This window comes from Thermobia domestica, chromosome 12 (genome assembly GCF_964235325.1).
Source record: "Thermobia domestica chromosome 12, izTheDome1.hap1.1, whole genome shotgun sequence".
NCBI classification, from domain to species: Eukaryota; Metazoa; Arthropoda; class Insecta; order Zygentoma; family Lepismatidae; genus Thermobia; species Thermobia domestica.
The window spans coordinates 95,232,816-95,258,715 of NC_137465.1; the positions used below are offsets into that span (position 1 = coordinate 95,232,816).

The window sequence follows — 25,900 nt, forward strand, 5'->3', positions numbered from 1 at the left end:
GCCATGTAATTAAATATCGCTAAACACACGAAGAATATCGAAGTTAGATTGTATCACTCATTTAAATAAAACGAGATTATTTGCATATTGTTTTCCGCTATAAGACATCACCTTGAATTTTTAAGGCGATTCTTTTGTAGTTGGATTGTGAATATCTTCACTCCGTACAATTAATTGCAGGTAACGATGAGAAAAAAGTAGCTGTAGCTTAGGGAACTTTCGCCTATTATGTTATTATTGTTCATAACCAGAGCTACAATTCGTTGGATTGTGTTGAAAAGTTTGGGGAGGACGGAAGATCGGAAGGTGTCCCGTATTCTCATGAAGAAAATATAGCAGGCTTACGCACCGGGAAAATACTTTTATAGAAAATATTTCAAAGGTTTATTTGAATTCCCTCACCCTCCGTAGGAATGCACTTTAATGAAAGTAACATGACACAAAACAGACTCGAACCTACTGCTACGTTCTGAAATTAATTTCATATAGTTAAGTTACTTTTCCATTACGACGAGACAGATTATGTCGAATATATTATAGAAATTACCCACTTTCTCCTCCTAGAAGCAACGGTTTCAAAGAAACTTCTGAAGAACTTGACCATTTATTTGTAAGTTTGTTTTTATAAACTTAGGTTTATCTTCCTAACATGAAAGGCTATTGAAATATGCACCTTTTTGGCGTACATTTTTAACTTTATCAACCCCATTAGGATACATATTCTAATAAAAGTGACATGGTAAAAACTCAGCTCAAGACAAGTATTATATTTAGAAAATAATTTCAAAAGTTTAGTCTGTTTCCGTGTAATATTAAGACACGCTGTCTTTTTATATATTGATAAAGAAATAAGAAATATCTACCAACCCCTTCCTTAGAAGCGAAGTCCCCGAAATCGCTAAAGCATGTGTCTATGTTGTTAAAAAAAATTGATTGTGTACCGAGTTCTGTCCTCATAAGCTGAGTATCTCATAAGAAACTCTGTTTTAACTACATTTCAAACCTCTCATTTTTTCTTACGGTACATATTTAAATAAAAGTAGGACGATAAAAACTCGGTCAAGGAAACTGTTTAAAAATTTATTTCAGATACTTAATGAAATTAGGCTCATTTCATTCTTCATCTTCCTCAGGGCCGTATCCGGGGTGGTCTAGGGAAGGCCGCCTCCCCTAAATTTTTGCGGGCCCCCCTATAATTTTCAAGGTAGGCTTGCAAATGAACTATAATATGGTGATGAACTGTAATATTTTTTATCGGGCACCCCTAACTTGAGCCGGGCCCCCCCTACATTTTTGGGCTGGCTACCGGCCTGATCTTCCTAATTTAAGGAATTCTTAGAGATTTATATTTGGTGTAAATTTTGAGTTGCTTCTTCTCCCGTAGGATATGGCAAGACGAAATCCCGGTTCGAAGTACTATTTTCCAAACTTCACCTGTCTTTCCGTTATGGTATATGGTATTTTGACCCTGTTTTTCAAGGACTTGATTATTTATTCACTCTCAGATTTGCGATATTAATTATCGAGCGGATATGTGCGTTAATGAGAAAAAAAACTAATTGAGAATCAATTCGAATGATCCAATATTTTCTGTTAACATTCTTTCTTTACAGTTAAAATTGGTAATATATATATTTTTTTTAATACGATCCAATTTTTTAGCTTGTATAAACTTAATGCGATTCTTATTTTTCTATTCTCCAGTAGTCATTTTTTTTTGTAACGAAAAACTATTCATTAAAAATTAGACCTTTGGGATTGTTGAAATTGATTTTTAAATTGAGCGGTTAAATGCTTAATAAGGGAGTCATTCTTGAAAAAATGTTGAGGTAAATATTCGTACATTATACAGATTGTTCATAGAAATTTTTAGATAAATTATTGCGCACTTACATGTCACAGATAGAGGCATTTCGGAGAGAATTTATTGTTAATTTAAATAAGTATGACCGACTACGTTATTGTCTTGAATTTTTGACTATTCAGAATTTGACTGAGAATTGAGATTAAATATTAATCACTATTTGGAGTGTAGGAAACTTTATGTCAGATAAGAATCTGAAAAGGAGTGAAGAATTGATTGAATACATTAAGAATTTGAGAAAAATACATTTTTAACTATTTGGATCAGTACAATATTTTTTTATATTATTGAAATTCAGTCAATTCAAGACATTCAGCTGTTGCGTCATTATCTATATTATCTTTAATTGCTATACAGTTTGTGTATATATGTTATTCAAACGCAATAGCACATATACACCGTCGCAATCTGGTTTGAATAAAATTGTTATAGAAAATTGACTTGTTTTTGTTTAATTTGCATGTATATGCCTTTTTCCTGATTTGTGTTTTGTACTTGGAAATATTGGATCATATGTCGGCCTTATTTTCAGAACAAGGGGAAAAGGGTCTTTTGTTCAGTCCCATCTGCCCGGCTTTGTCTAAGTGAGTTCTAATCGACAGTTTTATTATTATTATTATTATTATTATTATTATTATTATTATTATTATTATTATTATTATTATTATTATTATTATTATTATTATTATTAACCTTTTATAAAACTCTCGGTTTGAATTCGAACTGATGTTGCTAGGTGGAGGTGGACGTTACATCTTACATAGTAACGTATATATAATTTATAGTTACATATAAGTAACAAGTTCGCACTACAGGCAAAAAGGTTAGCGTACGGTTTACCAAGTGGTAGAATAATCGTTATATTCCCGGTACAATAAACAATGTAGATTCCCTGTAGCCTACAAATTACATTACGCTATATCTTAGTTAATTTATAATTCTATATAAGAACTCTGAATAATATGGTTTCCAATATAGGAAAATCTTCAATCAATTCTCTTTAGAACAAACTCTTCCTTTCCCGTATATTCCCAACAATTACGAGTGTTTTTACAAGTATTTCGTTTACAATGTTACTTCCCATATAAAAACAAACATGAACAAGTATGAAAACAAAAATGGAAATACTACAAAGTTAGTACCTACCAGCAAATGAATCGGTATTTATATAACTCTAATAACCTTGAGAGCAAACTCAAAACTTCCAGAATTATCTTTCCCCGATTCCAACGACCAAACTTCCAGAATCCTCTTTCCCTCATTCCGACGACCAAAATTCCAGAATCTTCTTTCCCTCATTCCAACGATCAACATCCGCTGCCGTGTTAAATGTTTTGCCGTACTAAATGAAACAAACAATATATTAATTTCTTGTACATGTGTGATTTGCATATTTCATTTCTAAACGCAAGTTATATCCTGCTTGTCAAATTAGCATTTCTTCAAGCGGAAAAGATTCATTGTACGTCATATTCTCTTTCCAATTAAAAAAAAACCGTCAGTACGTTTAGTAATCCATAGCTGCATTTATTATCGTATTTCTTCTGTGTCATTTAAATATATTAAGTGATTAATTAATATGCTGGGAAAGGTGTATCAATTATTCAAACTGTCGACCGCCCGTGAATACAACTATTAAATATCATGGATTTATATCTTTAAGAACTGTCAAAAGTCAAGAATTTCCACGGAATATGTCATTAGGAACTGCTAGAATGGCAAAATCTCTACACTCATAAATATTTATGAGTGAGGATAATTCTCTAAAAATCTTCTCAGCCAATGGTATATTAATCCGGCTAAGATCCCTTTAGTGCAGATCCTTCTGAGATACACTACCAGCAGGACGTTGTGACCATAACGTTACACATTGCCCTACACTTCCTGAGTGGACTTAATGTTACACTACTTTCTTGCCGGTGTGTTCTTCCGTTCTCACGCTGACTGAAGACATCTGTTAATGATTGCACAACGACTGTCACATCAGTAAACTCCACTAGCTACAGTTAATGAGCTGTGATGTTGTGTCGAAGATTCATAGTTTACCATTCGATAAAAGGACGTCCAAGGACTTGTTTTCTAAAAGCCTCACCTTGTTAGCTGCTTTGGCACCCATTGTGGCCTCACAGCCTACTGACTATCGCCAATTTTGCTTCGCTGTTGCCACTTTGTCACGCGTTGCACAGAGTGGTAGTTTAATCATTTCCATTTTACAATCAGGTTTCTGGTTGCCAACTTTTGATCTGCTATCTTGTCTCCTTCATGGTAGTCATTTAATGGAGAACAATTACATGTTTTTGGTATGTATATAAATACATCATATCCAAATAATTTAAAAACGTTTTATATTTGTTATACAATATTTTGAAATGTTATAAGTTATTATTCCTAAAAATATAATTCGCACCTAACACCTTCAGAAATATGCTTTATGATTTTGACTATGACTACATAGTCATATCTCCGTTTTTAGGACCATATTATAATAACTTCTAGGACAAATATTAATGTGTATACTAAAAGTGTACTTATGGACCTCCAAGAAGTCCGAATTCTAATTATTAGTAGGTAGTTTCGTTCATCCCATATACCAGCTTTGTACGGTTGTTTTTATCGATGTTGTAAACGTTCCTATAAACTTATTTATTTCAGTACAATTTTGTATTTATTATTATTTTGTCTACAGACAATTTTGGTCTAAACACGCTCTAAGGAATTATACGTAAACAGTAAATGACTGTTTTTAGTTTATCTTAAATTTAATGTGGCGGCATTTCTTTGCCCAGGGCCTTCTAGACCCCCCCCCCCCCGCGTTAACATGATTAGCGCACATGACTTCGGTAGTAGATCAAGGGAAAATTCACTGCGATTTTTCACTGGTATGGATCCCCGCTGTACTTTGGCGTTTTATATAGCCTCAGTGCTGAACGGTCATATTAGACTGCAAACTCGAATTAAACTAAAGAGAATGCTTGTAACAGAAACCTCTACGGCTGTGATATATCGTTAGTGAGTATTTTGTAGCCTGTTGGTTAATACTGATAGTACGAGGCCCTGATTTCAGTTATAGCTGAATGTTTTTCTTTGATATTCATTCAACATCATTAAGTAATTATACAATACCTCCAATTACGAATCAGTAAAACTATTCAGTGCGAAAAATTTGGGTGTGCTGGGCATATATCACTCAAACGTCTTTGACCATAACCTATCGGAATGTATTTCTTTTATATATAAATATGCGTTCTTATAGTAAGTAGAAATTTAAAATATAGATTGTTCATCAATTTCAAAATGCACTTTCGAATTATTTATTCATTCTTTTGAAAAATCGAAGTCACTAGAACTAAAGAACTTTCTGAACATTGGAATTGTCAAACTCAAAGATAAATTATGAAACAGAACAGTAAATTCATCAGTGTTTCATCATCATTGCAATCTCATTTTATATTAAAAGAACAATTATGAACTGGGATTACCAAAGCTAAGAAATGTGAGTTGTTTGACGATCAATTCATGTTGCTGTGGTTATTTCAAACTGATTTCTCTATAAAAAAAAAATACATCATTGTGTTTTTCTCTTCCAGGTTGCATGGGTTCGAGTCGATACACAAACAATTCTTACCATTCACCATAGCGTCATAACACAAAACCTTCGAATATCTTTGACTCACAACGACCACCGGTCTTGGTACTTACATATCAAGAACGTGCAGGAAGAGGACAGAGGATGGTACATGTGTCAGATAAATACAGATCCTATGAGAAGTCGAGTGGGATATATTCAAGTTGTTGGTAAGTTGACTGTGTTTCGCACTGCGTGAGTACAATGCACTTTCTTGAGGATATTATTATCATTTAGTGGTTAGGTTTCTAATTATTCAATCTTGTCCACTAAAAGTGGGGCAACTCGTGTTTTGTTTTTTAAATTCTTGGCTCATTATCGGGAATTTTGGAATGAATAATAAGGGTTTTCACCTTTCTCCTTATATATTCCAAATGCAAACATTTTATTTTATCGAAATTCTCCTTCCTCATTGAGCAATATGCAAAACCACTTACATTTACTGATCGATCATTTACCTATGACTTCCCGATTCTCTTTCAATGGAGGTTTCTTTTTCTGAAAATGGTTCACTTTAAGAATCAGAAACAGTGTTTTAAGATTATATTAAGTTATGAGTTTATTGTAATACAGTCGAATGTTTTAGAAAATTGAATGTTTTACATAGTGTCTATTCAAATAATATTAGGTCTTTCCCTAAAATCCTCCGAATTGCTTGAAGTAGTGTTCCTTTGAATGGTATGCATGCTCAGTATCCAACCGACAACCCACTGATATTGTGCAAACCAGTATTTCTTAAGTTTTGGTTGACGCGTGCCAAACGCATCTAGACAATGCGAAACTTACATTTTTCTTTATATCTCTTGAACCTTTTAAGGCTTATAGTTGAAAATAATGAAAACCCCGTACATAACCTTAAGGGATATTCCTAGGTTTCCCATTCTCAATTTACTTATATTTTTCACCATTTACTATCCTGAGGTTGAGCCAGATTCGTCACTAGTTTGGAGGAACAAGTCGGAGTTTGACGTAACTCAAAGTCATCTAATTCACTAACAGACACTTGTGTAGATCCTCACGCAATTTTGAAATTAATTTTCAATCTTTTAAAAATCTTCTTATGCTTCACACGACTTTTACTTGAATCACTTTCAAAGTATTTAATCTAGAGTCCATTGAAGATTACATAAATACTTCAGCCTGGCAGAGGGTAAACGTATTAACCATGCTTACCGAGTAACATCCAATTTCAAAAATTTTAATTTCTGTCCACCGACCTCGATAGTTGATCCAACTACGAAGTAATTTAGCTATATGTATAGAAACAAACTAACAAAAATACTCCAATTTTTCACATACGTGAGGTTAGCCTGATCACTTTCTCCGAATCGAAATCTTTTGGTGGCAGGAATTAGTGACGAATCAATGCTAATCAGTATCCGATCCGCAAAAATTGTGATACTTGCGTTCAGACAGAAAACTGCTGGGTTAATTTCACACTGGTCTAATCACTATTTACTTGATTATGGAGTATCACTTAGTTTCAGGTGAAGATTAAGAAAAAGTAAATTAAAACTCTTCATCTTCTTTCCTTTTGTTGTTTATGTTATCAATTCAGATAGACAAAAGATTTTCTTTACTTTTAGACTGTGGCACATGACTTTAGAGGAATAACCACTAGTAGAAAATCATTAAGCTTGAACGCCACAACGGGAAAAAGCCTTGTAACGTAAGATACATGAGAAATGATACACTAGTAAGAGTATACAGACAATGTTAGAGTTATGTGAATTACATTCATCAACTCCTGTAGCTTTGCAAAATAATCACCGGTTATTATTAACTTCATATTTAACTAATAAACAATTAGAAAAACAAACCGTTTTGTAACAGATTAAAGTGTTTTGAATATTCTACATCGTAAAACATACATCTCAAGACAAATTAATTTACTACGTGCGATCATTGAAACCTCTATCTATACATCTAACCTTGAAAGAATTATATCACATTTGTCATTTGAAATTATTACATAAATAATGAGGGGGGATGTTGCTCGGATCATCATAATTTACACAGCTGAAAGAGGAACACACACACACAAGTTGCAGCTGAACTTTATTTTGAAATTTCAAAAAAATGACAGTAACTCATTACCACAAAGTTAAAGTGGAAAAGAAAACAGTGTTTATTATGTAATTGAAAACATTATAAAGTGGTGTTATAAACTGGACGTATAGAAATAGCACTATAATACTAAGTACGATGTTTTTTAGTGGCAAAACTCTGTGTCAAAATACTGATCTTGCTCATTAATCGAAACAATATTTTGCATACTCGAAACGGAACAATTTCGATTAATTTGGATGTGCGGTTACTCTTAATGTGCTAACACCTCACGCTAGACAAAATATCGTTCATTTGTGGTAAAATCAATGTTTTCTCTTAAATTATGTGCTTCATTCAAGGTTTTAAGGACTTGGTGGTTTAAACCGAAAATTTTTATTGCGTATTATTATTACTATTTTAGAATCTAACTGGTTTATTTTTTAAAAAATAAAAGCAAAAGTACCACAATTTGAGTGAATTTCATGGTGAAGTTTTTCACATATCTGAAATCATGTAGAACATCTTTTACCTATCCTACAAATCATACATTACATTACAAATCATACATCTTTTACAAATAACACATTACAAACGTAGGAATCATGAACGTAAATAAGTATTGAAATCAAAGAAGATAAAATTCATGGGAGGAAGAAAGTTTAGAGATGAACTCGTTTGTTTTAAATCGGTGGAATGTAAACTCTGACGAATGAATTACAGATTTCGCAATTTAGAAGTACAGAGTTACATGATGCGAAAAAATTGCATTTTGCTCACAGCTAGTAATTATCAAAGAGCACAAAGATACAAAACACACGGAGATTCAGTGTTGACTAAGGATTTCACAGCATGTGAAGCACCATAAACATTTTCCAACCAACAATCTGAGAATATTGTTCTATGAAAATGAGTATTTTTCTCGAGATAGCTATTTTATTTTATTCGCTTCCTAGTTTCTTTCTTCATTATTCCCAAGCATCTTGCGGAGCCCTTGATCACCTTGTACGTCTCCGCGGAGTACACTTTGAGAAACTCTGGTTTAGAGGAACAAAGCTGATACATAAATTCGTAGTATTCAAGATTTTTATTCCTGCAAAGTCACGTCTTCCAATTATTTAAGTTTAACATTTATTTATTATAGACGTTTTAAAGCATTCCCTTACTCTCTCTTTCAGGAAGATAACTTTTTAAGGGATAGAATAAAGCACGTTTATTTTTAAACCTTCAAGTAATCTCACCTGTGTATTAGTGAATATCCATACAGTCCAGTGTATGTGAATAAACAATATTAAAGACAATATTAGTGATGCGGTGAGCAGATTTACCCAAGTTCAGCCTTCTGAAGAGGGTTTAAGATTGGAAAAGATAAATGACTATTCTCTAGTCATGGAGCATTTGAAAATACCTAGAGAAAAAGAAGATGTTTGGAGATACGTATAGATTTTCCCACACAGGGGTTATTATGAGTAGTAATTCAGTGAGATAAGCGAAATTATATTCATTAATCGAAGGAAAATTATATGGGATTTATAAATTTATACATAACACCAAATGTTTGCTGTGTATCCCAACTGCGCTTAGAGAGCAAGTTTTTCAAAGAATTGCATACTGATCCAAAAGTAGGTACACATTTTGGTGAACAAAAACTTACAATCTGACACTGACTAAAATACATATCGCCAGAATGAAGCAATATACTCAGGTGCGCGTATGAAGAAATCTTCAAGTATAAAGTTGGGTAAACACTTGTGAGGAAGAACACTTCAAGCGCTGTTTCAGTATGACTTGTTATTGCTGAATTCATGTCCGCCGTATGCCACGCTGTAACATTCACTGTTTCTCAGAAATTCACAAAAACAAAATGACGGTCGAAAGTACTTTTTGTAACAAAGAGAACTCAAAATATGTGTTTGTTCAACAACAGTTTGCACACCGGTGAACAAATTTTCTATTAAAGTTGGCATAAATATTCTTCGATATTCTAGAAAAACGATTCTTTGAATTTAAACCTTCAAGCAACCAGTTGTTAGTGTTACCAACCTATTACAATTTTTTTTTCCGATGTATTCCTTACCGTTCAACGTATCTGTGCCAAACTTGATATGAACATTATTCGATATCCTAGGAACATTATTTTCTTGAAATGACACTGCATCGGTTTGTAGAGTATTTGGTATTTTATAATGATAATACATATATATGTAGTAAATTATGCATTGTACCAAACTGCTGATTTTATATCAGCTCGATCGTTAAAATCCCGATCAAATGTCTGATTCATGCAAGTTCATGAGTCGCTGCAGAATGTTTCTATCAGCTTTCACCGTTTTTATATTCCCAAGTCTTGCACCTAACTGTTTCACTTCACACAGAGATGCAAAGATCAGATACTTGTTTTGAAGCGGTTTTTCCTTAAAATTTATTGTTCTTTCTTCAGTTGGCAGAAACCTTTCTTCCAAAGACATTAAATCAATATTGTCCTCTCTACGCGCCTCCAAGAGATCACCCTCAATGCCTTGGGTAGCCAAGTCCTTGTTAGCAATGTTTTGCAATGTCTGAGGCATGTTACTTGAGAAGAGGTCAAATCCCTGCAAAACTAAAACCAATGTGTTTTCGTATCTCCAATCCAATTTCATTCTGCCTTTCACTGTCTTGTTGTGAACATAGTTTCTCTTCGTTGCCTAAAAGACCAAAACCTCCAAATTGACTGATGATGTTGTGCTTCTCAGTTTTTTGGGTGATATGTAATTTTCGGTTCCTGAGCTTTTAGCTCTCTTTGGTAGTCGCTGAATCTTAGTCTTGCTTGTGAAAGATGAAAAACATGACTTATGCCACCACAGTACGTTGACACATGATAATACCACTGCTTGGATTCGATTGACTGCAGATTTGTTGTCCGTGTCAAGTAGTTTATTTCTTGTCTCGAAAGCTTACCTTAACGTCTCTAGATTTCGTTCGGTGTCACATATTAATCTCTCACTTCTTCTTTCTTGACAGATAAAACACTCTTCAACATCGAACTTCACATTACTTTTGAGGCTGCAAACAGCTTCTATGTTGGAATCTGAATAATGTCATCAATTCAGAAACACAACAAAATCCGAACCTACTGCAATGACAACAGCACTAACGAATTAAAGAACTGGAGACTAACGATAGCGTTTACTTTCTCTTCCGTAAAGTAAATTACCTCACAAATACGTTGTAATGACGATTTTTTAAATGTTCAATTTCATCCCTATCCGAAGATGGGCAAGCCGTAGAAGGTAACGCCTCGTCTGAGGAAGGAGCCATTTCTGGACAAGGTGTTGACATGTGATGAGAAGTGGGTCCTGTACGAAGGTCCAAGGCGCCTTCATCATTGGTTAGCATCCCATGAAGAGCCAAAACCGGTACTGCGCCAGAAGAAGGTCCTCCTGTGTGTTTGGTGGACTGTTCGCGGCATCGTGCATCGAGAACTGCTACCAGCTAGTCAGAACATCAATGCAACTGTGTACTGTCAGTAGTTGAGTCGTGTTCAAGAAACACTCAAAACTCTGGGGTCAGCACTTCAAAATCGCAAAGAGGCCCTCCTATTACATGACAACGCTAAGCTCCACGTGGCAGGGATTACGTGGGACATCATTCTGCGCCTTGGATGGGAAACATTATTGCATCCGACATACTCCCCGGACATTGTACCGTCCGATTATTACATTTTCCATTCCTTGGAAAATCACCTGAGAGGACACTAGTTCAAATACCTAGTAGAGGTGCAAAGTGCACTTGATAACTTCTTCGCTTCATGGCCCACCAAGTTCTACCCCGATGAAATCCATGGCCTTCCAAAACGTTGACAGAAGGTCGTCAATGCTAGTAAGGACTATTTTTGATCTTTCAGATACGTCTTAGGTGACATATCGGTGTTCTTAGGTGGTGGGTGAAACAGCGATAGAACTTTCTTGGTTACCTTTGTAACTATTAGCAAATAGTTCAGACTATTTGATATCAATATTAAAAAATGTTTCTTTTATGGGTATAATATAAGTTACTTAATATATTTAAAAGGACCATCTCGTATACGAATAATTGTAAATATTAACAAAGTGATATCAGAAGTATAATAAAAATCAGTACCTGCTTCAAGAGATATAATGATAGTAAGTATAATAATACAGGAAGTCCTATAAAAAGCATGACAAAATAGACTTATAGATTTAGTAAATCTTCCTCAGAAGAGATTACATGAATGGGGCTTTGACCACCCTTCTAATTATAACTCTTCCACTAATCTTCGCACAGATATTCAAACTGTTTTTCACGCTGAAACTGCTTTGCCTTAGCTAATAATACATTTCTCGTTGTGGCCAAGGATTGGTTGATATATATTGGGTTGTCATTGTTCATACATTTATCAATAGTAGATAAGTTTCGTTTTACTTTTCTTCTTGAAAGAAACAATTTCTATAATGCCCTCCGACAAATTTCACTATTATACCCGTCGTAGATCGATTATTAAATTCTTTTCATCGATGACAAGCATCAATTATAGATTCATCATTTAAAATCTTTCCAACCTTAATGACAATTTCAGGGATATTTTCTGGAGGAGATTCAAGAACTCCATACATTCTCAATGCATTACACAAAATATTATTCCACGTCAACAGACTCAGCTTTTAACTTCACCTTTTTGTTTTTTTAAAATACTTTATTTTCACTTCACAAAATGTCAAATTACTGCCTCTTATTTTTCAGAACCTGCAAAAATCATGTTTTTAACAACATTTGATTACTATCCAACTTTTCGTGACAGAAATATAATGATTTACCTAAGTCTTCTTCCATTTCACGGAAGACTCTTAGATCACTAATTTCATCTTTCATATCGAACAATAATTTGTAAACATCCTAAGTGAGGAAATAGATTTAGCTAACACTTTTAACTCCTGCATCTATCCTACAGTTTCTTCAAACACTTAGGATAGCGCCAGTGTTCAGTTTGAGGTTTAATAAACTTAACATTCGTTCCGTTTAGCTTCACACATCCAGAATGCATTCAGTTACTACAGTTCACACGCTACAATTTCTGATACATCTTGTCTCGGCCCTGGTTTTACATTCTGAACAAACTCTAATGAGAATAATGGATGTTTTCAATAACTGAAGACTCTGAAAATTAAGGGTTGCTGATATGGCTACCCTGTTCGACAATGTAAACATGAGTTGAAACGACTTTTACTATATACTGTACAACGATAACGTTGTATATAGCATTAGCAATCTGTACCATCTTATAAAAAGGGTCAGAGGCAAATTATTTGAGCAGTAGTATATAAAGAAAAGAAAGATACAAAGAAATATCTTTAGGTTATTTTGATCGTCAAATATGGATGTAATCTCTATGGAAACATAATAAATGTATGTATAAGGGTGCGGACATCTTGTTAAGTATGTAAAAAGTGGATTATTTATGCTTCATTTGATTGAATATTAAAATCAGTTAAGAAAATGGTAAAACGTGTGAAGTATTTGAAGATTAGTTAATTAAGTTAAGTTAAGTCGCTTACTAAATTTAGTGGTGTACCGGAAGATATACCCGCTAGGGGATTTCTTGAAAAATTTGAGGACGAATGTGAACTGATGGGTGTAGATGAGTCTCAATTTTTAAAATTATTGCCACATATATTATTACCACCCTGTTTAACGTGGTTCAAAGCTATCAGGAGCAGTCTTCGTACATATTCTGATTTCAAGAATGATCTACTATCGAATTGTGGGAATGATTTTATGATAGCGAATAGAGATGCCGTCTTGCGAACGAAATATTTCAATTCAAAATTACACCGGAGTATTACGGACTTTGTAGTATCTACATATAACGAGTTAAGATCACTAAATCCAAATCATCCGGAATCTCGTATCATAGCTTCCATTAGAATCTTATTACCATTCCGATTACAACAACTGTTAATGACGGCGCAATGTATCAACTTTAATCACCTAATTATGCTTGTTCAAAATTATGAAAGTCAGTCAGCAATACAGAATAACAATAGAATACAGGATACAGGTCAGGGCAATTCTGGACGTAATCAGACACAATATGCTTTTGTTCGTAATATAAATGTACAACCTGGAAATAATTCTAACGTGCCTAGTTTTAATAATAGAATGTATAGTTCTAATGATACCGGTAATCGAACGCAACCTAATTACAGAAATGGAACAGGGAATTTTAGAAACAGCAACAGAAATTTCAGTAGAAACAATAATCATCGCCGATTTTCACAAAATCGGTTTGCAGATGGCAGGAATTTTGTAAATAGGAATCAAAATATGGTAACATCCTATGAAAGACAAGAACGTACCCAAGATTGTGCTATACAATGTTGCTTAAATGCGCCCTTTGAACGTATAACTTGAACCATTAAAAAAAGGCGTCTGACGGATTTGTATTAGATTGACCTTTGCTTGCGTCTATGGTTAATGTGTTCTTCGTTTAATTTATTATTAAAATGTATGTTAAAAGTGGATTTTTTACGCTTCTCTTGATTCAATATTAAAATCAGTTAAGAAAATGGTAAAACGTGTGAATTATTTGAAGAATTGTTAAGAACCAGGATATAATCTAGATACTACGTAAAAAGCAAACGTAGTAATAACTGTGGTATTACGTACTTACTGTTATAATATACTAACCAACGTCACTATTGTATATTCATAGTTAATTACAAAGACTAGACATCTGTGTAGTTAACACTTTACACTCTATTGTAGCCAAAATTACTGAACACGAGAGAAATAGGTTTTCCAACTCCCATGTCAACGTTGCCAAGAAGTTAGGAAACCGTATGTTGTTCATCGAAGGTCGACATAGGCAAACTCTGAGAATCGGAATTTCGCTGTAAATCCTGTGCAGTGAATCCTTGGGGATGGTTACGTGATTCTCACAAATGCATGCTATTTGCTACACCAATATTGTGGTTTGAATCTCGTGATCACTTAAACGACTACTACTTTTGTCTTTCAGATGTAAAGCGAACAACGTAAAAAGTTATAAAATCAGTTCAGTACTTAAGAGCCAGTGCCGCCAGATGTAAAGTAGACAAAAAATAGGTTCAATCTCAAACAAATATAGAGGACGTGATCAAGGCTACAAAGAAGTATAAATGTAGATGGTAGATGGACGACAAGTGTTTCATATAGGACTTTAGAGGCTACTAGTTGAATTTATATATGAAATGAAGCATTTTGTAGTACCTGCACGGATCAGGGAAACAACTGTCATATATCTGTAAAGAAAAGTATATGAAAATTACCTAATATTTCTTTGAGCGAAGCTTCCACTCAGCAGTAAACTGATAACGGTTGAATGTGAATATAGATAAATTCATAGAGGCTAAAGACGTAGTTTGATATGTATCCTTTCCCCTGTAAAGCAACTTCAGCAACTTTACAAAGATTATTTTCTTCCTCATTAGGTATTTACTTATCCTTGGAGTCAGATGTTAAGAAATTCATTATGTTGTGAAAGAAAACTATTGATATAATGTATATGAATGCATAAGCATTGTAAAAATTAATGTAGTCCATACAGTTATCGAAATTAAACCTCAACTTTTGACAAGATGAGTACGGAAATTGAGATTACTTTTCTTGTTGTAAAACATCATATTCCTCTTCGATGCAGAAGTTCCGTCTTATATCTCTGATAAAAGTACTTGAAATTCGAATTTCATGTTAAGCTCTAGGTGTACCACTTATTATGATCTAATGTTTAAGAAAGAATATAAAAACTCTAAAGAAGCAAGCTAAGAAAGTTCATGTTCGAGAAATGTGTTCACGACTACGAAGATCGCATGACATTTGTGTAGTTAGAAACAAATGTAGAGATTTTTGAATGAGAACGAACTTCATAAATCGTTTCTACGATGCCACAGCATAATTGATAGTCTCTACTTTTAAAAAATAAAAGGCAAGTAAAGAGAACAATATAAGTAACGCTGTCTAACCAAGCACTTCAGTTTGATCAAATAGTAGACCTATGTCAAATATTTTTGATCTTACTATAGAATTTTCATCAATTTAATTTATTCGTATCATATGATGACCAGTACTTACACAAACTTGTTTCGCGAAAATCATATGAGGAGCTGAGAAAAAACTCTGTGTTTCCTTGAAATAAACGCATATAAACTAGCTAAATATGTATTATACACATACCACTTTCGTGCGTTCGTGAACGAAGTGTCATTTTTTCATTTTAATCCTTGATTAATAGGGATGATATCCTGATGAACAAATATAAAGATTTTATTGGTTGGATTTATGTGTACGGAAACACATAATAAAAGAAGTTACTTATCTGTTTGTTCTTCGTTAAAAAGAAATAGCACACATATAGCAGAGGAAAATAATTCACTGATCGAGGAACTCAGGAACAATAGTTGTTGAATTACAACTTCAGACTCTTAGTTGAGGCTACCGGTATATGTTTTAAATCATCATATTTGTGTTTATGAAAGAACATACAATTGATTATGCAACTTATATTTTTATTATTTTAGGCTGCAGAATTCTGCATAATATGCAATTAAAAACTCACATGCATTCATCGATTTAGTCTTGTTTGTATTGCAGTTTTAGAATCTTTATTAACTGAACTTAAACGAGAATAGGATATTCTAGAAGACCATATGAAATCATGAAAACGACTACTTGTAAATAGTACTTTTATCTTCTGCAGTATCAAATGCCACAGTGTTGTTACTTTTAAAGCTAGGACATTTTTGGTAAGATGAACAATTTAAATGTTGATTATTTAGTATATCTCATTAACTATTTAACCCAATTGTTGATACGAATCTAAGTATTCTTAGAGAAAACACATTCCAAAAATTCATACCAAAATGCAATATACAAGTTGTTAATGAATTAGAACAACAAGCTGTAAGACATAGACGATCACATCAAAATAAGAAGAAACATTCGTATTGATCTATGGAGATTATGTGGATAGGGTAAGCGCCTACGAAGTGGGAGACCCGGTCTCGGTTCCTAGCGGAAGCTCATGTGGTTCTCGTCCCATATTAAGCCTCAGGTCCACGTCTCATATATGTAGTCTCGCTACTAAAATTGATATTAAATTCAAAAATTTGGATCTAAATCTATGGAGAAAGGTGCATCGTTTCGAATCTATGGAGTTCCAAATATATTTAAAAATTTATCGCAATACTTCCGACTTTCCGCAGATACCTTCCTTGTTCATGGCTGTCAGGGATTCTGTTTGCCTGTTTTGAAACCACCTTTAGGTGAACATATCTGAGAATTGCTTATACTTTGTAAGGAATCCCTTGCGAACCCATTGCATGCACTTCTGGATTGCGTATATATGACTTGCTTTACGCTATCGTGGACCATCAACTCTACAGTTCCTTGAGTTCGAAATATCGCGTTTTCAAGTACTTTTCCACGCTTTCTTCTCACAGGTCTACATAAACTACTTTTCTTATTTGGGTATGAGAAATTGATTCTTACAATTTATCAGTCTAGCTCATTAACACCTTATATTCATATAATAAATGGCATATACAGGGTGATTTTTAGGATTTAGATGTCTGGGCTTTCGGCATCAATGGCCATGTTAGCCCGTCACGTTTCAGGGATGATTCCCTCGATCAGCTCATACTATCCGGAGAAAGGAAAGGAAGAAGGAATTGGGGAAAGAAGGAAGCTGCCTGGGACCTATAAGTTAGGTACCACCCCGGCATTTGCCTCGTTTGAATTAGAAAAACCCAGGAAAACCTCACTCAGGATGGCTGGCCTGGGAAAGCTGATTACACTTTTTCGACCGAGTGCCCTCATCGAGAATCGAACCCAGGGTGATCTGTTTAAACGTGTTCGCAAAATATTTAAAGAAATAACCATCAGACGAAAAATTTTAAAATAAAAGTTAACATTTTGTAGGGAGAAATTCACTTGAAATAAAATTATCCCCAATCGCCTTCCCTGTGAGTAGAGCGCGGGATAATTTTAAAAAGTTAAATGGAGACATCCACTTTTTATTGCGAATTCAAAATCTGAATCAGTAATAAAAGTTGGGTGTCCCATTTAAACTTCCAAAATTGTTTCCTGCTCACCCCCCGAGAGAGGTGGTGTGGTGTTAGTTTTAGCACAGGTGAATTTCTCCCTCCAGATTATAATATTTTTATTTCGAACATTTTTTCGTTTGATACTTATTTCTCCAGATATTTTGCAGTCTCACCCTGTTTATTATACATAAGTTACATATGATACTATTTTAACTATGTTAATCAGCAAGAAATGTAATATTATGTGACTAATACAACAAACAAGACTGTGGATTTAGCATTTTATTGGCTGTGCAGTTCAACAACTTGAAAGGCAAAGACACCTACAATTGTGACCTCAAATCTTCACTATCATTCTTCTTTCTTTTCAAATCGACTGTAGGAAAACACAGGAAGGTTGTCGCCATATTTTCCGGAGGGGTGACGCGTTTCTTCCGTCCAGTTGAATTCATCTGTGTACGGACCAGAGAGCTTTTGACGTTTTCGGTGTCAGGTTGCAGCTGCAGATGATATCTCATCCCCTATTTCCTTTTTTTCCTACAATATATTTTTCCTCGGAAAAAGATGAAAAGAAAAAAGATAAAAGAAATAAATCTTGAGTGATTGTTCACAATGAATTTTATTAGGTTGGCAACTTTTTTTGGACAAATTATCTCATGTGGCAGTCTATGTTTTTTCTATATAATTTGTTCAACTATCAGTGTCCTTGTACACTTACTAAACTATTCTTCGTATTGAAAAAGAAGCTAGTTATCTAATACGAAACAAACTATAAAAACACTGGGAAAAAAATAAAAATGTATAAATCAACGGTCATGGAACGAAAGTATGCGTCAACTATAAAATTTAGAGAGGGGAAAATAGCACAATTGGCTAAGTTTTGGTACCTATGTAATAATGTGAATGAATTTCCAGAGTGAGAACCCATGATGTAAACCATGGATAGTAATGATCTTAGTGAGTTTTCCTAGTCACTGAATTAAAAGTTGGAAAATGAATAACATCATCAAATGTATCGCCCAGTGTATTCTAATATATAAAGCAAGAAATCATACATTATGAAATTTTTATGTATTTAAAATGTTGGTATGAAATATAATTAAGTATACTAATTAGCTTGGTGGAATGGAATGTCAATAAAAAATGGTTAATATATTTTGTAATAGAAGAGGAAACAACGAGATAAGTGTGATTACAGAGAGAAAGAGAATTCTATTATAATTGTGTACTGGATAATGCAATAAAAGATGTGGCGGAGGAAAAATATGAACTGGGAAAGAAAATTATAATTGATAGAAGTTGATAATGATAACTCCTAGCTAAAGAACACGGTAATTTACATAAAGACATAGAAGTTCTCGGTTTGTTCCAAGTAGGTTACCAGCATTCGCCAATATTTATGATGATAATAACTATTATATGGTTTTAAGGATCTTGTTACTTCAGAGCGATAATAGGAATAAATAAAATCTAGTAACTATGAGGAAATTTATTTATTTACCTAGGTATTTATTTCATAAGGACAACACAATAAGCTTAATGCCCAGTTATAGTCGTGTACATAATTTTCTAACATTCACTATTATATTATACATTATTACACATACACAAATATACATCGTTTAATTATGCAGAAGTTACTGTCTGACATTTTTTTGAACTTGTTTTCGGAATACTAAGTAAATCTACTACATGAAATACAATCATTTCCTTATATGAAAATTGAATTTGAAATTTCAATTTTTTTCAGTCCTTCACTCTGTAAAAATATTTTGTTATTATTATTATTTAGTTTAGCCTGTCTGTTCGTTTGTGCTGATATGTGTACACCTAAAATTGACAGATAGCTCAGCATCCAAACAGATTTCAAACTTATGATTTTGTTAGAATTGATTTCCTTCCTTCCAAATAAGTCACTTGTCTCGCAGGTAGAACTTGAACATTTCTGCTTTCTAGAAAATGGCTTAAACATTTTTTCTCTTGAATGAATCCAGAAGGGGTAGTTAGCAGGGGAGCATTTTTGGACATTTTTAAGACAACGGTTCAACTTATTTTGTGAGCTTTTCATAAATTAATATTTTACTTATATGCTACAATATGATACAAGCAAGCTATCTCTTTAGAAATATTTAATTAGTAATTTACGTTTGGTGTAAGTTATAAAAGGATAATTTCTCAAAAATGACAGATGAATTTGCTCAAATTTCATGATCAAATAGATCTAACTTCAGAATATGGCATGAGATTTTCCTTTTCCAAAAATCTTTTTATTTTCAAAGAGCTGTTCGGACTCTTTTGACTGAAAAAAAAAAAAAACAGGAAAGAACATGATCCAGTGAATTAAAAAAAAATATATGCTGTACTGGTGTATGTATGTTTCATGATGACGGTTCTCGAAAATTTCTCTAATGATTAGTTTAGGATTATGTATATACTCCATGATTTTAGATTGTAGTACAATTCATTTCTTTCCAAGGAAACTAAGATGTTTAAGTTAAAGAATCCAGAAAATTTGAATTCCTTAAAGAATGAGCTGTGTATATATATCTATTGTTAGATAGGCAGGTATAGACCAAATTTTCCGAAAATTCCTATTATAATTTTGTTCATACATTATAAATACATATTTCAGTAACTACTGCAGTTTGGCGCAGCTCATAATGAGAGGAGAAAGTCTAATACAGCCACCTGTATTTTTTATTTAATTTATTAAGAACTTAAATACGAAATAATTATTGATTATAGTCATAAATGTATTTAAAAATCAGTATTTCTTGTTGAGGTTCCAAGAATTATAAAACAAGTTCAAAGTCAAATGAGTACGCATTCACCTTGATTTTTGTACTATAACATTTTGCTTCATGGTTTCAAAACTTAATAAGCACAATAATAATTAAAGTTCATATCGCATTGAAGATCAAAGAACAAATACAGAAATAAACTACTAATAACTGAAGATAATCAACAGTGGAAAAATTTATAGAAAAAGAAATTGTAACTAAGTGTGGTTAGTGAAAACTGAGAATATGGCCACCAATTCGGAATATTGGAAATAATTCATTCATTTTCTACAACAAAGAAAAATAAATAAAATATTAACTACCTAGGGCCTTGTTCTGAAACGAGCAGCAGCTGAATGTTCAGTATTAGCAACCAGTTATAATATTAGAACAGGTTTTGTTACAGTAGGTAAAACGGCGATATTGCAAGTATCTGAAGATAATATGGCCACTTACAAATTCCAGGATATAAAAAATAGAAATATGAATTTGACTACTAGTTTTCAATCCATTATTAGAAGAGAACATAACCAAGGGTCCCGACGTTCTTGATATCGAGTTTCTATCGTTCTTATATCCTGGTGAAACCGTTATCCCATTTCGTCGCTTACATCTGCAAGATTTTCTGGAAAGAAGTTGAAGTGGGAGTGCAGAAAGTGGATTTTCAAAGACATGCGACATCCCAGAGCTTCATATGCCACCAGAAGTTGCTGCACTAGGGCCTCGTACTTTTGAAATTTAGTTTTGACCAAAAAACCTTTCACAACTTGAACAAAAGCACGCCAGGCATTTAACTCTTTGTCGTTTAAACTCTGTTCAAACAATTCGTCATTGATAAGTTTGCGAATATCAGGTCCTGTGAAAACTCCTTCTTTTAATTTACCATTACTTAGTTTTGGAAAACACTGTCTAAGATATTTAAATCCTTCACCTTCTTTGTCCATAGCTTTTACGAAATTCTTCGTGAGGCCCAACTTAATATGAAGAGGTGGAAGCAGCATCTTGGCTAGATCGATCGGAGGCTCATACATGACACTGTTGGTACCGGGCTTAAATATCTCTCCGGGGGCCACTCTTTTTGTGAATAATGTTTTCCTGTGGCTCTTGAGTCCCAAAGACAAAAAAAAAAAAAAATACTTTGTAAATCCACCTCGCAACCAAGTAATATTGCAATAACTTTCAAATCTCCGCAAATTTGCCAACCATATTCTTTGTAGTTAATACGATTTAAAATGAGTTCGAGATTCTCGTAAGTCTCTTTCATCGAAACAGAGTGTGCCACAGGAATAGACGGCAGCTTATTTCCATTATGAAGTAAAACTACTTTCAGACTGTACTTAGACGAATCTATGAAAATACGCCAATCGGACGGATCATTGTGAATTTCTAATTCATTCATCAGACCATTGATGTAAGTGCATACGCAAAGGGAACCTTCCGTTCTGTAGTATTCTGAAAAGGGCTCGTTCCATTTCCTGTAGTGAGTGTAAGTAGTTTCAGCAGCCCGTAATTTTCACTCTTTAAATCTAGCACCCAGAAGTTGAGCTTTCCCTTTCGAAAGTTGTAACTCTCTCACTAAATCATTCAACTCATGTTGTAGGATGAAGTGAGGCTCATCTTTTACGTGGAGGGAACTGTCTCTCGGTTCTGCATTTGCAGATATTGAGTTGGTGTCCTCATCGCTTCCTGTAGGCGCTGTAATATCGATAGTTTCCCAATCTTTCGGAGGAGTAGGTACAGGTAAATTTTCTCCATGGGGCACTGGTCTGATGGCGGATTGAAAGTTTGGGTATTCGATGGCACGTTGTTTCTTCTTGTTACTTCCTGCTGTGTTCGTCATACAGAAATAGCAATAATCATAATGATTCCGGGTTCTCTCCATATCATCGAAACAGCAAAAGGCATCCTTCGTTTGGTTCCTTTAAGCCAGGTAGTCAGAGTCGCATGACAGATCAAACAACATACATGAGGGGCCCAGCTTTTATCTAGATCACCGATCTTGCAGCCAAAATAAAAATAATATGCTTTCCTAACGTCATCAATTATCGATCTAATCTGCGACTTAACCATAAATACGCCACAGATATAACAAAATCTGTCCGGTGAGTCTTTACATCCTCTGCGGAAAGAACTTCACATTTTGCCTCGGAAAGCGAAACTTAGAGCAACAGCACAACCACTTATTCCATAAAATCACTAAAAGATACTGAAAACACAGGCAAGTAGTTCTAAAAATACGGGAAAATAGAACTGAAGTTACTGACGTAAAAATTCCAAATCAATTCTCCCTACAAAATACTTATACACTTTAGAGATTACTTAGTGCAATACATAAGAACAAGACTGAGCCACGCAATAACGGCGCAGTCGGCGCTTTTTTCTCCCGCGTCATCGTGCCACGCATTGTTGCCACATTGACCATATTTTTAAAACCGGTTTCAGTGGTCTGAAAACGAACAAACAAAGGAGGGGGAGGAACACAAGTGTCAAACATTTCAATCATCCCCGTCCTCCCGGTATTCATTGTTATATATATATATATATATATATATATATATATATATATATATATATATATATATATATATATATATGCCAACAACAAGAGGGAATTATCTGTCGCCAACTGAGTGAAATCTAATTTATGTCTTACTCAAATAGCATTATTGTCAGACCGGTTATTTCGATGACAACTAAAGCCGTCCCTACAAAATGGCAAAATTGGCAACAATGCATAACACGAAAACACGAGCAAATGTAGTAAAACGGCTATCAATTTCAAATTCAGCATCCTGAAATTATTCAGAATCAGAGGTTTTCCTTTGTGTAACTAAACTGACATCGGCCAGTGTTATTAAAAATACCATGAGCCTCAGAGGCTCACCTTGCGTAGATTAAGGGGAAAAATACCTTGCGTAGTCTAGGATTAACATATAGTGGTTGAATAGTGCTATGAAAATTTCCTTTCTATAGACATAAGAGCTGATACAAATGTTAAAAATTCGTGTTTTCAAAAAGAATAGTGATTAATTGGTCAAATGTCCGTCTTATACAATTGTAGGATCTTTGGTTGCCTCTTAAACTATATTAGAAGGATAGTCGAAAGTGTCGCAGTATTTTAGTCATTTACTTCCCTTATACCTCAAGTTACAATGCAAACTACATGCACTCAATGTGAAGAATGTCATGTTCCAGTGTGTGAAGGTTACTTTTGTCAGTTATTCGATTCCATTAATATCATCTTTGGTCTTTGAGATAAACATGTTCTGCAATGTATATTCAACCCCCTCTTTAATTGTTGAGACATCTCAAGTGCTGCACATGAACATGAACTGGACCAAATAATAACCCAAGGAAGCGAGGTATGAACTTTATACTGCATGTATCATATGTTTAATTCTCTCAACTTCCTGAAGCATTTTCCGATATCATTAAAGTATAGTATAGGAGTTGTGCTGGAAAACGGATCACTTTTTGCTTTCCAATGAAGGATATTTTTGTTGCATAATGCCACACCTTCTCATGCTGTTCGGAGTACAAGTTGGTGTTGATGGTTCGACCGTCTGGAAAGAACTCTACTTAATTATTCCTCACTAATATCACAAGAGATAACCTTATTATATGTTGAAAAATAAAATGGGACGAAATTTTTCAGTTTAAAGTTCCACGAATTTGCCCTTTAGACTAATTGATATGATGATTAAGGCAAGTGAATAATGATGGAAGACTTGGTGAAATGAGAATGTAAGAGGAAACGGAAGTACACGGACATGACGTTGTCCATCACTAAATTACTTGTCCGGGGATCGAACCAAGGACCCCATGCATCAGACTTAAGCCACCATACCGGCCTTGTTTTATGTTCGAAACACTCTTGTTTGGCGAAAGGTTCCAGCACCTGGTCCTTGTTTAACCACAGTTTAAACACGTTAAGATTTCGAAAAAAATATCTACGTCGCCTCGCACATTATTATTCTCTTCAGGAATTGCAGATCACAGTTTCTCCTAAGAGTTTCTTACACACATCAACTAGCTTCTGTGCTTCAATTGAGACCAATTCATGAGGTACAATTCGGAAATTCTGAATGTATTTATCAAGGTTTGAATCTCATTCTAATGTAGTAAACCGGTACAGACTTGTAACTTCCATGTGCTAATCGTAAAGTTTGTCTCTATAATCTAGCACATGAACTACAAATATTGCTTTTGTCTCCTAATCATTGCTGACTTACCTTGATCTTTAAACTTAGTAAAATTTCTGGAACTATCTGTTTTCTTTAGATTGATCAGATGTCCATCCACCTTTCGCAATTAAAAGCTTTCAGTATCTTCACAGCATTATGTAGTTCGAATTCATGCTTCAAGAGTATCCAAGTTAGAGTTTTTTCTTGAACCTTTATCTTTGTGACTGTTAAATCCCACAGAAAATGCAGTCTTTCAGGGAACCAATTTCCACTAGCTGCGTGTGCAATCACGCACCCTTGATGGCATGTAAGTGCATGCACGTTAGTAGGTTTCGTAAAGACTCTCAATTAAACAACTCGTTATATTTCCCTAATATCCGGATTGATACGCATAATCGCTGGGACAGTACCTACTAGCTGCAAAACGTTACATATTGCAAAAGAGGTATCAAATTATAAACTGTAGTGATAATCTTAGTTCTGACTGGAAGTAGCATAATTTCATATTCAAATTAATTACAATTACTTAATATGTTCAATATCTGTCAATTGCCAAAAATGCCTTTCATGGCTTAATCTGAATTTATCTTACAAAATTCAAGAGATTTATTCGAAATTTCTTGAATCTTCTCGCATTCTTTTTATAACTACTGAAAGCAAAAAACTGCTTGTTGTATGTAGCAAATTTGAATATCAAAAACAAAGGAATAATTTAAAAGTAAGACAAGTTGGAAAGTATGTTTTCTTCATTCCAACCATTTTTGGGCTCATTTTCCTAAAATGATATTATGTTTCCTTTATTTTCTGTCATTTCCATAGCAACCCTTCTTTGTATTTCTTTTCTTTTACTTTCCCTTTTCTTACAATCCAAAGTGCCTTTCAGCAGTACATCTTGGCCCAGACAATGCTTCTTTACGGGGTGTCCTTATTTCTTAAAGAAAAGAAGGGGAAAATACAAACGAGAATGGTTCTAGCTTAAATTCTTCCATGTGACACACCGGAAACTCTCAAAAAAAGCATCAAAAAAAGCGGAAAAGTAAGAAAAGGAGAAGAAGCAGTGGGTCTTCTATTGTGAAAACAAATGGAGAGAAAATTTAACATCTTCGGAGGAATGTTCAAGGTAAGAATAGAATCCGCAGGTAGAGGTTAATAGTTTATATACTTCTTTCCTCGTCGAAACATCAACCTTTTATATACGTAAGACGACCACACAACATCACTGAGCAAGTTCATTTTCTCCGCCTTTGAGACTTTAATGTGTACGTATTTTTCTTTCCCTTTTACTTGAGTGGTAAAAGGAACAACATCTTGTCCGCAGACACTAA

At 34.1% G+C, this 25,900-nt stretch overlaps 1 protein-coding gene across 1 annotated transcript in view; it reads left to right on the forward strand.

Annotated features, from left to right (window-relative positions):
* LOC145666042 (opioid-binding protein/cell adhesion molecule homolog) overlaps window positions 1-25,900 on the forward strand; it is a 476,706-nt gene that overhangs the window by 73,864 nt on the left and 376,942 nt on the right. The window contains exon 3 of the mRNA XM_081733141.1: window positions 5,452-5,659. Within this exon, the coding sequence (XP_081589267.1) occupies window positions 5,452-5,659 (208 nt within the window). The remainder of the gene's footprint in view (window positions 1-5,451; window positions 5,660-25,900) is intronic.